This window comes from Phaseolus vulgaris, chromosome 5, assembly GCF_000499845.2.
Source record: "Phaseolus vulgaris cultivar G19833 chromosome 5, P. vulgaris v2.0, whole genome shotgun sequence".
In the NCBI taxonomy this organism is placed as follows: domain Eukaryota; kingdom Viridiplantae; phylum Streptophyta; class Magnoliopsida; order Fabales; family Fabaceae; genus Phaseolus; species Phaseolus vulgaris.
The window spans coordinates 1,647,955-1,666,104 of NC_023755.2; the positions used below are offsets into that span (position 1 = coordinate 1,647,955).

At 31.4% G+C, this 18,150-nt stretch overlaps 1 protein-coding gene across 3 annotated transcripts; it reads right to left on the reverse strand.

The window, feature by feature from the left end:
• Positions 1–1,366: 1,366 nt before the first annotated feature.
• On the reverse strand, positions 1,367–18,014 carry LOC137834730 (DNA polymerase delta catalytic subunit-like). Of its 3 annotated transcripts, XM_068642891.1 has the most exons (31): positions 17,629–18,014; positions 17,404–17,514; positions 16,307–16,413; positions 16,040–16,199; positions 15,558–15,753; positions 15,329–15,464; positions 15,109–15,246; positions 14,708–14,785; positions 14,485–14,576; positions 14,166–14,232; positions 14,002–14,073; positions 12,728–12,814; positions 11,963–12,082; positions 11,757–11,855; positions 10,203–10,310; positions 9,956–10,051; positions 9,775–9,840; positions 9,581–9,637; positions 9,333–9,420; positions 9,142–9,221; positions 8,713–8,847; positions 8,077–8,191; positions 7,835–8,007; positions 7,625–7,696; positions 6,982–7,056; positions 6,802–6,891; positions 6,573–6,730; positions 5,861–5,934; positions 5,655–5,742; positions 5,304–5,402; positions 1,367–1,505 (listed from the first exon to the last, which is right to left on the reverse strand). In XM_068642891.1, the coding sequence occupies exons 1-30, from the start codon at positions 17,867–17,869 to the stop codon at positions 5,315–5,317; spliced, it is 3,267 nt and encodes a 1,088-aa protein (XP_068498992.1). In that variant the 5' UTR covers positions 17,870–18,014; the 3' UTR covers positions 1,367–1,505; positions 5,304–5,314. The 3 variants fall into 3 exon arrangements, with proteins under 3 accessions (XP_068498992.1, XP_068498991.1, XP_068498993.1); XM_068642890.1 differs by lacking the exon at positions 1,367–1,505 and having other exon boundaries at positions 5,083–5,402; XM_068642892.1 differs by lacking the exons at positions 1,367–1,505; positions 6,802–6,891 and having other exon boundaries at positions 5,114–5,402.
• Between the last annotated feature and the right edge of the window lie 136 nt (positions 18,015–18,150).

Here is an 18,150-nt window from a genome sequence, read left to right on the forward strand (position 1 = left end):
CATAAGAGAACAGACATCAGATAAAGAAAATGCAGAAAGTTACGAGATATTAAATCAATATCTACCATCTGCAAGGTTCAGAAAAACAAATAATGAGAAATAATAATCATTTATGCATACAATTGCAGTTGAAATCATATAGAAAGGTACGTGCAAAAAACTAAATTTTGGTGCCAATAAAGTAAAAAAAAACAGACAATTTTGCTCACTATCATTTGCCCCAAAAGTTCTAATAATTACTTTTAAATATTAATTGAAATAACAACAGATGCAAGGTTATAATGTAACTGAAATAAACAATGTAAGATAACTACAACTCACTCTTTCTTCGTTGTTCTGATCCTTAATTATATACCTAAAAAGCTAACACTGTTCCCTCTTTGATACCTAAAGTTTAAAATCAATTTGCTAACTTGTGCAAACATTTAGTACAATGTCCAAATGCTAGTAGATTAAACAAGAGGCAAATTATTCAGTTCAGGTCACTACCAGCAGTATACTGGCACTTACAAGTTTCATCAAATTACATCCATAACTGAAAACAGTTCAAGAAGAACACTCAATTAAAAAAGATGAGAAAAACCATATTACAACCATCCAGAAGCCCTTGAGGCACAAGCAGTACATATAATACCCAAGTTCAAATTTTAAAGAAAACAACAGGAAAAAAACTGGATGCCTCACACTTTATTGATTGCAAGCAAATTGAATAACAAAATGTTACTAGGAAGTCATCAGGATGAAAACACATTATACCTGAAACTCTCCAGGGTTTATTTCCTTTCTCCTAAAGGAATAAGGTGGTTTTAACTGGTGGTGCCAACAAACAGGAAAATCTCAAGCAGATAACATTACAAGAAAATCATCAAATAGAAACCAATTTTAGAAATAAAAAATAATTAGTTGCTATAGTGACTAAATTAGTGACCATGTTAGAGACTAAAATAATTATTGGGTTATAAATTAATTTCTAAATTGGTATCTAATTAGCTACCAAAGTTTTAACAACCAATTATTTAGATTCTGAATTTGGTAACAAAAACTTTGATAGCTAATTAGATACGAATTTAAAAACTATTTATCAATAATAAAAACTAATTTAGAAACCAATAATTTTTTTAGTTTCTAAAATAGTCTCTAATTTAGTTACTATAGCAACTAATTGTTTTTTGTCTCTAAAATTGATTTTTATTTAATAATTTTCTTGTAGTGTAAAGTCAGAACTCTTTATTTTATATGATGACTGAAAAATATAATAAGTAATGTTTGTCGCCCACCGTAATACCCTTGCTTTCCAAGCTTTTCATGAAGCAATCTGTAAGAAATTGTCCTCAAAATGGAGAGGTTGCAACAAAGAGCAGACAAAAAGACCCATAGTATTAGCCAAATCTCAAATATAACTGTTGAGTACAATGAAACCTTGTATTACCCACAAGCAAATTCTTTCACAAGTTGGCAAGCTGTTCTCCCATACATGTTCAAAGTTCAAACTTCCACTAGACAGCCTTGAAAACAGAAAAGAATAAAACTGACAACCGAAAGTGTAAACAGTACAGATAGAAAACAAAAGTTATTGGAATGAAAAGGCAATAATTTAGAAGGGACAGTAAAAAGCGGTAACGTATAAATGAAAATTCCCAAATACACATGTCAGATGAATCTCTTTAACATATCCAAACCAGCCAAGGCAATATTTAACCATTTTTTCCTGTGAACAGAAAATATTTGAGCTAAGTATTTTGTAACTCTGAAACCTTTTTTATTCCTTGAGTTTGTGAACTTCACAAAAAACATGTCCGAGAACACAGAAGCATCAAAGAAGGAAGCAGCATTTGCACTTGCTGCCCTTGAACACAAGCTATGATAATTCTACATTATATTCTAGGATCTCTGACTTTTAATTTCATCTATCCAGTAGAGAATCAGTTCTTCATTAATCTGACTTTTAATGAAGTAATAGATAATGATAATCAGCATTTGCAATGTCGAATAATGTATTACCCCATGAATGATACATTAAAATATGCGTTATACCCTTTCTTACCATTTGAAGTTAAGAATGAGATAAATCATGTAAATGTTCTAAATTTGCAGCATATTTAGTTTAGTGAGCTTTCTCCAGTTAGAGTTAATTGTTGAGAAATTGATATTACATTTAACAAAGCATCTCATTGTTGATGACTTGAAATTAAAGAAACTATAAAAGTATTAAACAAACTTTTATTTAGAACATCTTCCTTTACTTTCTTTTTCTAGTCTCATTTTACCACATAATTTTTATTTTTAAAATCCCATTGCAACTTTCAATGATTTTTTATTTACATTATAACTTCTTAAAAATTGATTAAGTATAATTAAATATTTTAATAATAAAGAAATATTTTATTCGTATTATTACCTAAAATTTTAGGTCATCTCCAACAGAAGATTAGATTGTTATAAAACTCAGATATTAAATATTTGATATATGACTTGAAGATATCCTTATTTGTTCTATTTTATGTAGACAAAAATGTATTAATAACTAAACATGAGATTACAAAATCTTTTTTATATATAGAAAATAAACTCTCACTGACTTATCAGAGCACGCATCAGTTACTGTTTGTCGTAAAACATCTATAATCTCATCCCACTGAAATCTCCTATATATAGTAAACACCCATTTCAATATTCTTAGAATTAAAAAATATAATATCAAAACAGTCCAACAAATTACTGCTTTTAATCAGGCTTATAGCTTATTATCATTTGAGTATTAACAAAAAAATTATAAAAACTTGATTGAACCCTTTATCAATAGTGACCAAACTCAATAAGATAAATAAATAGTAGGATCAAAAAGTAATGAAACCTTTGTTTATTTATATAAACCCTATTAAACAGACCTAAAGTACTATATATTAGGGTTCAGAAATATTAGGTTAAGATCTATTAGCTAGAAATAATAGAAACATTTCTAATAGAAATATAGTACAGAGACTCATACGACACAGAAAAATATTTTCTTAACTAGTTCAAAATAATTTGTTTCTTATTTTTATTATCATAATAAATATTTATACAATAAGTTTGAGTTTTTAAAAAATTAATGTATTTTTTTTTTTTAAATTATGTTAAACTCATGCTAGAATTGTCAGAAATTTAACAAATACTTTTTGAATTTGACACTTCACCAATACGTGTGGTACTAGTGTTGGTGTTTGATATATGTATCCGACTGAGACATGTCATTTAAGAGGAGTGTCTCAGCTTCATAAATACGAGCATAAATTAAACATAGATGAAGAAAGGAGAATATTGAGTCAGCACGGTAACGACCTGCAACTAATAACTACTAAAACAGACAAGTTTGATTGTAACAACTTGTAACTTACTTAAAATGGACATTTTGTTTCATGAAAGTGTAGAATTATAACAATTTAGCTCTCGGAAAAAAAAATGATTTAGACAACAAATATGTAAAAAGTTAGATTGATCCCTAAAAACTTTTACTTCTGAGTATCAATTGATCTTTAAAAATATAATTTAGTGTCAAAATGTTTATTAAACATTTAAACTTAATAATAAAATAATTTTAAGAAACATTATAATAAAATGTAATTATCATACTCTCTATAATTCCGTTACTAAGAAATTTCATTCTTTCATATCTCTCATCCAAAAAAATAAACTTAAATTTTATTAATGAATATCTATAGTTGACATTTAAATGGAAAAATTATAACTTCCGAGACACATACCTCTTATAGTTTTAAAATAGAAATCTCCTTCCTCTAATTTTTTAATAAAATAATTTACAATCTTTTTTTAATTTGTAAATAAACATTCATTTTGTCCATGTTTTAAGTAAATGACATTTTTGAACTTGTATTTTAATAAAATGCAAATTTTCTTCCTTATTTATTTTGTTTAAACGTCATATTGATTAAAATTTAATAAAAATAAAGTTGTTTTATAAAAAGATAAATGGTTTAATTATTATATATTTAAAATATCATAAAAATTATATTGTCAACAAATTTTTAAAATACCTTATAAAAATTTAAAAAGTTATATTTTCAAGCAAAAATTCTAATAGAAAATTGATATATATATATATATGTATGTATATATGATTAAATTTATTGATTTATTAATATATTTACGCATGATTTTAATTCAAGTATAGATATAAATAAAATAAAAAGTACTATTTTTATTTTATTAACAACATGAAGATGCTGAATGTTTATTTCAAAATTAGAGTGATATAATTTTATCCCAGCAATGAACGTCATTCATTCGAGAACTTAAAAAAGATAAATTCTACATAACTAAATCACTCATTTTGTGTTTAAATTTTAAAAAATACATTTTAAAACTTTAATTTTAATTTTTATAACTTCTTTATTTAATTAATAATATATGTTATTTTCAAATAATATATGTTATAACTTCCTTTATTTTTACAAAATAAAGATAAGTATAATTTATTAAAGCAATAAGATGAATGTCATTTACCAAGTAAATGCAATCTTTTCTATTAAAAACTTATTTTGGTATAAATGTTGGTGATAAGAATCTTGTAAATGCAATTTTATTTATTAAAAAAAATCCTATTAAAATTAATTTGAAATTTTTCAAATATGAAATTTCGTTCACTGTTTTTAATGCTAAATACTAAAAAACTTTAGATCCTTATAAAATTATAAAAGATGATTTTACTTTTTATTTTTTAAAAATAAAGATATTACAAGGGTGTAAAATATTTCATAATCTAGTAAAAGTAGTTATAATGTCAAGATTGTTTTTTCTTAAAAATAATACATTATTTCTATGTTATCTTGACAATACATGAAACTATTGTTATTGCTGATTTAAAAAAACAATAATAATTCAAATTCAAAGTAGTTTGTATCAAAAAATAAATTGGATGATCTTGTTCTTTTATATTTTAAAAATAAAATATTATAAATAATTACAAAATTTTCATAAATAATTCTTAGAAATGATATACACACCCAAAACTGCAGAATCTTACGAGAAAGTTCAAATATTACTTGAAAATTCAATCTGATGACCAAAATTTGTTCAAATATTACTTGAAAATCCAATCTGATGACCAAAATTTATTAAACGTCAATTTTTTCTGTTTTAGAATATAAACAATAGATAAGTTCCTACATATATATAAAGATAAATTTTCCAATGATTTCAATTGCAAATATTGAATTTTGGATTAATGGGATGGATGAAATTTATGGTCTAGATCAGTATGAAGACAGAGGAACGGATATGGAAGAAAATTGAGAAAAGCTGACCTCAGCAAAACTTAAAAGCTCCACCGGTCCAATTGCGATTTTGCTTCGGACATATCATTCTGTGCCTTTTTTCGTCGATAAAAAATTGGACAATCCCGACTGCAAAAAATTAGTACACGAGAAATCAGCTAATAACAGTCCAACAATGAGAAACCAAACCACAAACGAAATTACAAGTTTTTGTAAAATTCCACAATAATTTGACACTTGTTATGCCAGGACATTAAACAAGCCGGAGACAAGTGGTAAAAAACACCAATTCCAGGATGTTGATTAATTAATACTGGTGCTTCTTAAAACCAAAAGTTTGAGAACCTGTGCCATCCAAGCAATTTCACTAAATGAACATACCTTGTGCAGAGAACATCTTGATGAAGTGAACCTTGGCACTCCTGACACTGTGTCCACAACCTCCCAAAAAGCATCTCCAGCTCAGACACTACAAGCACACCACCACTTGTTTTGTGACTTTTGTCCAATTAAAAAATAACTGTAATCATCCTGTACAACAAAACCAAAACCATTTAAAATTGAATAGAGTGCAACAGATAACCTACCTTGAGATACTGTTTTACAGTATAGCTCATTTTCCCTTCCTTTGCAATCTGAACAGACAGTGTGATGATCCTTGCTGAACCAAATAAAACAAAAACTTGAGACCTTCAGTATACTGACATATACTCGTGCATTATCATACATACAAATAATCTTCAACACAAGGCATAAATATTATAAGGTATTTTCACTAGTCTTATGATTCATATATAACACCTGAAGAATCTTGCTTTCCTGACAAGACTCCGGGAAACCAAATCAAAATTTCAATTTCTAAAGCAGACCCTGAGAAGTAGGGATAAAATTTACAGACGACAGGAAATTCATTAAATCAACTATTCTGTCACTGAGATGACCAAAAGTTATCACGAGTTCATTAACACATTCTGAAAGAATGGTCCCCTGATCATATGTGCTATTTTCTTTTTGACAGTTCATCTTCATAAAGAAGATATTTCTTCTTAAAGTAAGTTGGTAACATGAAAGGGTTCGTAATAATTCCATAATATATTGCTGGCCTATAGTTCTAATATATTTAAAATCTATAGGAAATATCTCAAATATACAGCCTAGTTATTGAAAATGTTAGCATGTGCATAAATGTTAATTCTTCGTATTTCTTTTACAAACGCAAACACAAGAAAGGAAAAATATAAAATTAAAATAAACCAGGAACTTTAAGAGAACACAATGAGAAGAGGGGGAGATAGATACCCTAGTACAGCTTTACAGCCAATGCAGGTAAGCTGTTTAGGAAATTTCAATGTGCTATTGTTTGATCGAGTAGAAATTGAAATAGATCTTGTATGATCTCCATGGAAAAGTTCTCTGCTAGCATTCCGGATAATTGGCTCAAAAATTCTCAGAATCGGCTGCAATACAATGAAGCTAATAAAGAACAGCAATTTGGAAATCCAAAACATCTAAGAAAGTGATAACCAACCTTGCTAATTTGGTTCTCAAGATAGTATTTAGTATCTATAGGTATGTTGTTTTCTAGAACATAAATAGGGTCCTCTGATTTCTCATACGCCTGATTTTCTTACACATGTTAGTCCAGAGAAAATCTAAACAAAAGTTTAAAAAACTATAATAAAAAAGAGAGGGGAACATGTGGTATTACCTTTGCACCTTCTGGAGCTTTGATAATTACATAAGGTACTCTATCTCCAACATTTGGAGAAGTGGCAGCATCTCGCTGTCAATTACAAAATCAAATCAAATACATTTGTGGCCTACAGAACGGGGACAAGGCAAACTCAATAAGGCCTAAAACAGTCCACAATCCAGTAACAATACTGTATAGTTCCACAAATAACTTACCAAACATTTGAAACATTAATTTCCAGGACCTGAGAGGTGAGTATATAGAATCCAACATCTAAATTAAAAATAATTCATGGTCATTGCTCTAAATAGTGACTTATTATTAAGATAAGAATATCTCCAGGATATCCAAACTTGATTAAGAGATAATATCTTTAGAAACTTCTTATTTATTTTAGCATATTTTCGTATTTTAAAGAGATTGTTTGTTACAAATAGAACTGAGAATGTACTTGGTGTGATTTTTATAAATAAATTATTTCTTATTTTCCTACATAGTTCAAGTGTAATTCTAATATACCATTTGATGTTTTGGCACATATAGAGCAAATGATCATGTACTATAACATTGGCTTCTTTTTCCTTTGCCACCAGAATCTAATTTTCCAAAAAAAACAAAAAATGGGTAAAGACAGCATATATTTGATTATCTAGCCAACCTTGTGCATCCTTTCAGCAAGTTCAACATGAGCTGCCATTACTTTGTACTCATCTCGTGTCTTTGTTAAACCCTGTCAAAGCAAGCATGTTAGCGCCAAGTTCAGAGGAATTATTTTGGTAATGCACTCGCATCAAATATCTGATGCTCCACTAAAAGCAAATAGCAAAGAGAGACCATTGCATGGTCTTAGATTCAATATACTTCCCACCTTTGTAATAACCAGCAGAGATAAATCTATTCGATTCATGAGAAGATCTGAAATTGTGTTCTTGACATACTGGACAGCCCCCTTTGTGTCCCTATCAATCAGTATTTTGTGAAGACAATCATTCACCAGGTTTTTTACCAACAAACAATTGTCTCTTCGAACTGTTTCAATACCTGTTCAATGAAAATTTAGTTTAAGAGGCACTTCAACAAATCCAGAGGAAGGTAAAGAGTAATGTTTACCTTTAGTGTCCATTTTGTCAAAGTTGTCTGGTTTTGTCCAAAGCAAACCAGCATATTTCTTCTTGCTAATCAATAGATATGGATAATAAACCTTCTCAAATTCTAGTTTGATGGGCTTCACAATCAAAACGACAACAAATAAGTACGGAAAAATCAATGTAGCAAATAAAATAATAAGTTTTATAGAATTAAGATTAGGGATACTGAAGCTGAAGCTTAAACAATCTGCAGACTAAAACCTCTACACTAGCTGCAAATTTTGTGAAGTTGTAACTAACATGAATATAAATTCAGAGATAACATTACAATTGCTGAATCTAAATTATTTGAAAAAATATGTAACTTTTTGTTCCATATTTGAAGAATCAGGGAATGATTGGAATAATCAAATTGAGAATATGTTGCTTTGTAGGATGAGGGGCTCAATTTTTATTTCAATCTTGAGCAAACAAAACACAGTGATTTTAGAATCAATTGTTACTTGATTGTTTGGAGAAGATACAAAAAGGAACATTTTTTCATATTGCGGAAATAAGTGATCCATGAAAATAATTCAAGAAAAACACAATACATTTTTCATGTCACTTTCACAGGCTATCATAAAAGAATAAAATAAAACGCAAAATAAACAGTTACTTTTGTGAAAGTTTCACTTATATATTCGGCAGCTTCTCTCCCCAAGTTCATAGCCTGTTCTACAGCAGAAACACCCTCTTTTGCATCAGAAACACCAAATTGTACCATGACTGAATCTGTGTCTCCATATATTACCTAGTAGCAAGAATGACATTAATTTGCAAGTCATTTGTCTTTGTTATGGTGGTAAAGCAAATAAAGAAAATATATGACTACATTAAATTTAAGAAAACAAATCCATAACTGAAAATGTAAATTTTATTGGTAAGGATAGAAACTTTATATTTTGTTGGTTCAATGTTAAATTCCCCAGATTAGAATGCAGTAATAAGGACCAATAAAAACACCTAAGATAGCTTCGACTTCTAGCCAATGAAACCCCATAAACTATGATAGGTATCAAAACAATAAAATTTATAAATACTATACCTCAGCATCGTGTTTATAGCCATTAAGTGTTCTAAATTTATCTTCCACAAGTTTTTTTGTGTGCTCAATCATCTGTCGACCTTTAGAGGCATCAAATCAAACATCACAAATCAATGGAGATGCTATTTACATTCAACAAAAAAGATAATTTAGAAACACACACCAAACAAACTAAGAGATGAAAGCAATACCATAGCTTGTTACACTCGATGATATCTCCAAACATGGTAACTGACCAATGGTAGCCCCAGTAAATCCATACACAGAATTTGCACTAATCTGACCAAAAGGAAATAGAAATAGAGTTTAAAATGTACCAATACCAAAAAATTGAATTAGCACAGTTATTAACACGCACAATGCAGTAGTGAGAAATGAACAGATACCAAGAGAAAAAAGGACAAGGAAAAAAGACACAAAATTAAGAGGCTCGGCTTACTTTCAGGGCCAGCTGCCTACCATCTAGCACTGCCCTCTTCAGGGGATCATTTGCCTCCTGTAGTAGATGTTTCATAGAAATCATGTACAGGCACAAATATACAGAATTCAGTTAGTGGATTTGAATTAATCAAAACAGCAGACAGCAAAACAATCTAAACCCAACGTCAATTTTCACAAGTGCAGAAAGGATACCCTTAAGTCTGCTTTTGCCTTTTTTCGGGCTGTTAATAGCTCTTCAAGTATTTCAGGAAGTATTCCCTGAATTTATTTTCATTACATCAGTGCCTCAACTTCATCTAAGAATTAACCTCTACAGAAATCAGCATAGAACTGCAAAGAAAAAGGAAAAATGGTAATTTTTCAAACAACATACCTTTTGCAGATTTGATTTAACAAATGTTTCACCAGATGGAGTTCTGGTCACGGATTCTGGAGGGATGTTAAGCTTGCGAGCATCTTCAGAAGTCACCTTAAAGAATAGTTAACCAAAAAAAAAAAACTACCAATTGTTACCCCATACAAACTGAACTATTCCGGTGGATAAAGTAATATCCATATTTTTTTCTAAAGAAACAAAACTCAGATGCTTAAGCAAAACTTACAAAACAATAAATATTTACCAGAGTGCAATAACATAAATTATAGGCCATCATAATAGATGGATACAGGGATGCAAAATCTAACGTAGCAATTGGTTTTTCATAAAATCCAGCCTTTGCCTCCAATACCTGCAAGTTGTAATTAAAAAATCATGCATCAAAAGGCAACAACTTAACGACTGAAATGTCCAAAAGAAAAATAAGCGAGAAGGTTAGCGCATCAACTCCAAAACTTACGTAGATCTCTGTCAATAAAGAAACTTGAAATTTGAGCATGTTTTCAATATTTTCTTGCATAAACAGAAGAACAAGAGGGAAAAATAACAAGTATCTACGAACAACTGCAACCCCATAATGTATAGATCTTTGTTTATAGGCTTGCTTAAGCAGTACATAACATACGAACATTTTAACAATAAAATTTCCAACTCATAGCAAAGGACCAAATTTATTTAAGAAAATATTTTTTACCATGTCCATTTTCACAAATAGTTAAAAAAATCAGTTTGTTTACTGTTCTCATTGTCTCCACAAATCCTTAAAAACGGGATATAAAAATAGAAAAAAAAATTCTCAAACCAAACAAGTCTAACATGTTAGGGATTCAAAAACATCAACAGTTACTAGTTAGAGTAAAGTATCAACAGTTAGAAAATTCTGTTAGTTGGAGAGGATGGAAGAATAGGGCGTTTAGTTTTAATCAAGATGGCATTCAGTTTGTATAAATTGAGAACTAAGCTTTAGCTTTGATATGGCAAATATGCGAAACCCTTGTAAAAGGATACCCTAGGAGATCTTTCTCCTGGTTCAAAACATTTTTCAATCAAGAAACTAAATCAGAATAAAATCTCACCGTACATTTGTTATTATTAGGATAAAGTTATTTTCTTACCTATTTCCCCTAAACCAAAAAGGCAATGCTATATAGCAGAATTGTCTTTCTTTGTTCCAACTGTAAAGTGAAAATACAATATCCACATTTCTATCTAACCAAAAAACGTATACATTGACAAAGGTGATTGTTTCATGAATATAGAGGAGAAAATTATACAAAGCATAGTTGACAAACTGGCAACTCACTCAAAAGCTCAGGGATACCCACACTAGGTTTAACTCTGGTAGGCTCAGTCAAATGCAGGTAATAGATGTGAAGCCCTTGTTCATTTGATCCACTGGGATAATTGTATTCCAGTGATTGGTCCATTGTGTCACGTGGTTTTGAGTTTTAAGGTAACATATTTTGTTTCGATACATGATGAGGTATTTTTAATACTATCTAAGGTAAAGTCTTAAGTTTGTAAAACCTTAATGAGTTACCATACACTCAAATTTGACAACTTTAATGCAATGCAATCTTGCTGTAAAGAGTTAATGATGCTATGAGCCTTTGAATATAATATAATTTGTTGAGACAAAATATAAATAAAATTCTCAGAAAATACAAGGCATTGAATAGTTGGTAGATGCATACACACAAACATGATTGTATAGACATTGAAAAGTAGAAAGAATCAGTTAACAAACACCTATTAACCGTTAAAATAATGAATAAGAAAAAGAAAGGAATGAACTTACTGTGGCACCTTCAAATGTTCCTTGTTCAGACCCAACCTGTTTGACATTAGGAATGACCAGATTCTTCTGTCTTGCCTTCCTAAGAAGTTGTGAAAGTACCTGGAAAGGAAGAAAAGAAAAACAAGGAATTACTGATACAATTTAATGAGTCAGTCATTTTAAGTGATTCGCAGCATTGTTAATTGAAAAGGAACTTTGATGCTTACCTTAATGCTTTGGCCTCTGGAAAGTAGAAAGGAAATTGGAACACCTGTAACTCGAGCCATTTCCACATAGTTGTAAATCAACATCAATTTATCCAAAAGCCGCTGAGGGAGATATGCATCCTGCACATTGACGGGTAGAGTATGAATTTTCAATGGTCAAATTCTCTAACATGTAAAATTCCCATAATGGATTCACCATATCTGATACACAACACTTTAATAGGTTAAAGAACCACAGGCAATTCACCCAAAAAAATAATCACAAACAATAAAACATTTTAAAGCTAAATTATTAGGTATAATAGGATAATATTGAAACTTTTCTGAGTATATTACTGTCAAATAACATCTGGCATCAGTTCATTAGAATTAGTTACCGCCAACTAAAGTGACAGCTTGGCCAATAAAATTGTGGTAAAATTCCTTATTTGCTACACATCAAAAGGAGAAATGAAACAGAGCCTTCTTTACAACTTCCCAACAGAAGCCAAGGGCCACTAAATAACATGGTAAATCCGTCCCACACAGAAGTATTCCATAAAACTAACAAACAACGCAGACGAAAACTGTTTCACAATCAGTCAGATCACAATTTTCATCATCAACTGAGAGTTACAAAGTAATTATTGTCAACTTCAACATTTATATCTGTAAAGCTTACAGGACATTGAGAACTAGATAGGAAACAAAAGAAAACTAGACAATATTAGTTTAAATAAAAGGTGGCAATAAAGCATCCTAGGACAAAAGAACCAGAAAGCAAACCTTCAAACAATACACAGCAAGGCGCCTCCTTGTTTCTGCGGTTCCATTCTGGAGATCAGATATGATAGAATGGTGGACATCCTCTTTCTGCACTATATGAACAAGCAGTTACTAAGCTAATAAATTGACAACCACTATAACATCCAATAACAAAGACAATAATCCAGCAAAAGAAGCTGTTTAGATAATTGTAAGCATATAAATAAGTCAAAATGCAGAAAAAGAGCACAGACACACATGATGCCAACATACAAATAGCAAATAAAAAGACCAATTGAAATGCATATCTGTAAAATAACAACTGCATTGCAATCCAATTGAAATGGCCAATCCTCATATCAAATAAAGAGTTTATGCATGTAAATCACCAACTTCATCTTCTGCTATAAATAGACAGGTATAGTATTTATATATTAATATAAAGATGTGTTAATTGTACGTTCCAACCATGATCCAAATCCCATTAACAGCTCCCACTTCCAAAATGTATTTGAAACAGAAAATAAAGGAATAAAAGGGTGACCCAGTGAATAAGGCTCCCATCCCACCTAATGGGATCGAAGGAGGATAGATGTACACAACCTTATATCCAAGGTTATCAAACTCGAGAGTCTACGTAGACACGTGGAGACTCTGTAGACTCGTAAGAGTTTACTTCATATGAAAAAAACATTTCAAATCATACAATTAATCAAAATATTTAAAACAAAAGTCCATTATATTAATAAAATAACTACATTTAGTAGTGAATGAGAATTATATAATTTCAAAATACCTCAAATAAAAAAATTCACTTAATATAAATATTATAAAACATTATGTAATTGGGTCCTATATAAACATCATATCCGGGAACACTTTTACTTATTTTAATAAATGGGGGATGTACTTGGGTCATGCCTAATGTTGGCAATGTGAGTTTGTCTAATTTTGGGTGTTTTGGGTTTAAAGAAAAAACCCCTTAACTCATCAACACGGTTGCAAACTCGCGAGTTCAACCATGTTCACCAAGTTCAATGCGAGATTACCAAGTTTGATAAAAAAATGAGTTTGCTTCAGAATCAACTCACCCAAGGTGAGTAGGAACGTCAACTCGAATTGAGTTAACAGTGGACTTGCGAGTTCGATAACCATGCTTATACCCTAAGAAGAGAGGCATTCCAGATTTGGACTTATCATCTCCAAGTCACAATGCAATAGCCTTGTACCATTGTGGCAATACACAATAAAGGGGGGAAATAATTGTTCAAATGATGTCAAAAGAATGACTTTACCTGCTCAGAAAGGAAGTGTGCTGAGACAGAATTTAGTGAATAAGAACTTAATTTGTAGTCTCTCTGCATAACCTGCAAATGGAAACATAACAAATAAACCTGTTAAGCAATAAACTTAGATTGTTCATCACAGGGCAATTAAAGCAAAGCAATATTGACATAACCTGGAGTAAGTCAAACTGAACTCTCCCTTCTACTGTAACTTCTTTGCTTTCCCTGGTCCCGTACTGCCTACAAAACCATCAAGTATCAATAAGGTACATAGTCAAATGACATGGAATCAAAAAATAAAAGGAAGAAAAAATGAATTCAAAAAGTCATTGAAAATGTTAAGAATGTAAGATGCAGGATTCGCTTTAGAAATCAAGTTTCTATATTCATTAAAGTTGATGAAACTAACAAAACCTAACAATCCACCAGACTACGACTCTTATAAAATAAGGAGAGGAAACATGTACATGACAAAAGACTATATCTCTTTACCTTGACGAGAAAGTTGTATCCTTTACCCAAACTCTACTGTTCCTAATACGGCCAAGAATTTGAAATTCTGCTATCTTCAGGTTTTTGGCTCTCTGAAAAACAAGAAAATACCAAATTAAATTAAAACAATAACCACAACAACATGGACACAACTTGGTTTTAAATAACAGAACCTTCCAGTTATCAACTCTAAAAGTGTACTGTTTAAGAGTCAAGTCAGCACCTCAATAAGATATGGCAGGTCAAATTTGCAGATGTTATATCCAATAATAATATCAGGGTCCACTTCCAGAATTAAATCCTGCAAGAAAAAGAACAGCTCCATCAAAATATAAGGATGTAATAGAGAAAAGATTATAATTCATTCAACAGTTAAATAATATCAAATTGACTAATGATATACAAGTTTAAGAAACAAAAGAGATTTAATGGAATTGACCATTGATGAAGTTATAAGAACTACAAAACATCATCCTATGAAACAAAACATGCAAGATGTCAACTATTTAATTGCATATCCCAAAAACAGTTTACTTAAGGAGACTTGTGAATATAAATGGGGGGGATTGCTGAAATTCTTATGCTTGATAAGTATAAACATGGATAAGCACACAATTAAATTACCCTCCAAGCTAGCAGGACTTCTCTTTCCGTATCAAATGACATCACATCAACACCAACAATAGGAGAGCATGATTTAAGGGTCATCACATTGCGAATAAGTGGCTGGTCTTCTCCTTGTAAAGTAACCAAATTAGCAATCTGAAAAAAATGAGAATTTTCAGGTGAAAAACAATAACACGGTGCACTAATTTGTAGTTGCAAAAAGAGAAGGCAAAGAGACCTGGATAACAGGATCATGGCTAGGCTCAGGAAAATGACCTTTACGACCAGCACACTCAATGTCAAAACTCAATATACGAAATGGAGCCATCTTTGAATATTCCCCTTCTGGAGCATGACTAATCAAATCAGAATACCTATAATATTGTTAAGGGGAGAACAGAAAAATCTAAAGATTTTGATACTCCCATAACCCTTTAACACAGATATTGACACATGAAAGAGGATACAGGCAATCAAACTCCAACTGGCAATAAGACAAGCTTTTCGCTATCTTCTTATATTTTCCTGCTGGAATTTCAATCCAATTTCCACCTACTATGTTGCAATCAATCATGAACCGCAGGGCAAAAAGTACATTGCTTTCATAAGTCAAGAAGCTCTTCATTCCCAGACCATCGAGCTTAATACCGCTATCAAGAATACCTGACATGTTTTGAAATATTGGTAAGAAACATTGATTCATAAATGAAGTAAATTCTACAAAGACAACTGTCAAAAAAATGCAGACATACTAGTGCAAGATGATGAAGCTAAGATTTAACACTCAGCCCAAAGTGTGTGAGACCAAAACACAACAAACTAAGAATACAGCCAATAAGAACCAAGAACGCAGCTTAAACATAAATAAAGTAATTCTGGACTTCTGACTTTTGATAAAATGATTAATATATTGGAAAATAGTATGTCTATTGAAAATGTATAAGTTTACCACGGCAGCTGGCAACCATTGTTGGAAGTGCAACTACAACTTTGAGAAAGGGCTGGGAATCAGATTGCTGATAGTACATAATACTTCTCCTCTGCACCATTTCAATGCGGCGAATGAATTTTCCTACGTTACTATTTCTATTGGCTTGTCTCATCCTTCCCTGAAGCATGACGAAAGCAAGTAATAAAAGCAGTTTGCAAGTTAAATAAATGAACCCTACATTAAAAACCAGAAAAAAAAATTATTTTCAGGTACTAAACCAGATACCTCAAGTGTTTGGTGAAGATGAGAGATATCATCTGGACCCATTCCAGGAGGGCAACAGATGTAGAAATATGGTTCAAACCCATGAACATTGCAGAAAACACTGTGTCCTGACAAACAAACAAAATATAAGTTAATTATATAATTCCTACAAGGTGCTGCATGGCTGACTTGAGAGCCATAATCATAACGTCATCTATAATTTTTATTCTTACTACAACTTTTTCAACACTTGACTAGTTCTCTCGAAACAGATTATTTCTAGGCACAAAATTCAGCGTTTGACACTTGTAATCATTTGAAAATCCAGACATGAATTATGCAAGGTACCTGAGTATGCAAGAAAGTAAAATCCAAACATGATGTTTGGCTATAAAAAAATATATTCAGCACAAGTTTGTCAAAAGCATCAATTTGTCCTTTTCTGAAACATTCATCACTTCATATCTGGAATCAAACAAACTATCTGTGCACTAGGTTGATAAATCTTAATTTGGCAACTAAAAGACCTAACAAACCCAAATAAGTTTGGTTTCCTAAGCATACATACAGTTTGTTTCAGTTCTCCGCTATGGAACCAGACTGAAATTGTGTAGTTCGCTATCTATGGATATATTGCCCAAAATTAACATATTCATAGATTAGATTTCTACTTATCATGAAACTTCTTACATTAATTTGTTATTTATATTGATTACTTATGCTTTTAATAATAAGACTTAAGGGCAATTAGTTGATGAGTGGATCGTGTAAAAACAAGTGAAGTCAACTTAGTGTTTATTTACGAAATAGTGGTTGACCAAAAACTGACCTGGCAGAACTGAACCACAAGTTTTCCCCCAAAAACTGAACCAAACGAAAAACTCCTAATGTAAACCACACTTGACTTAGTGATAGAAAACCAACAGAAACGCTCAAACACATCATCAACTACTATAGTTTTCTTTATTGTTTCAAACTTCTAAAACTAGCAACGGTTGAGTGAGTCATTCAGGTTTTCTTTCGCACAACACTATAAACAAACAAACATGCAATATTTATCTCCAATTGTCTAAGAAACCAAATTGTGTAGAATGAAGATAGCAAAAACACGAGCAGACCTTCCTTCGTAACTCCAAAGATTCTGACAATGGCAGCAGGTCCAAACAAGTTGGGCAGCAACTCTCTGTGACTCTCCCCGATCACATCATCAATCTCCAGCTGCTGAAAAACTAAAAGCCGAAAACGGAAACTCAGAGCACAAAACAATAAAATTCCACTAATGACAGGGTAAAACAAAACTCTAACACCAAATATTAAACAATTAATTAACGGAGAATACTCACCGACGCTACGAGAGTGTGCGACGTAATCGGCGGAGAGAGGAGGACGCTCCCACTTGGATAGGCGAGCAGCGAGAGTCTGGCGCTGCTCGATGTCGCAGAGAGTTTGATCGATGTCGCCGAGGGTTTGCTCCGTAAACACGTCTTCGTCCATGAACTCCTCTTCCTGAATCATTAAGACTTGCTTCGCCGGCGGAGGTTGCAACGGCGCCGCCGCACGCTTTCGGGAGGGGTTGTTGCTCATTGGAATCGGAGGAGAGAAGCGTTGGGAGCGTGTGGAGTGAAAGGTTAACTAGTTCCCGCCAGTTTTTGTTGGAAGTTATTTGTATAGTTTTGGAGTTGTTTGTGATTTGTGAGGATTGAGTGGATTAGTGAGGATTTAAGAAAATGTGAAAGGTTATTTTGATTGAAAAATGTTAGATTGGATTTGGGAATATAGTTTATTGATGATTGTTATTAATGTGATGGTTGTGAAAAAATTTAATTTGTTTTTAAAGGTATAAAATCTAAGTTTATAAATATATT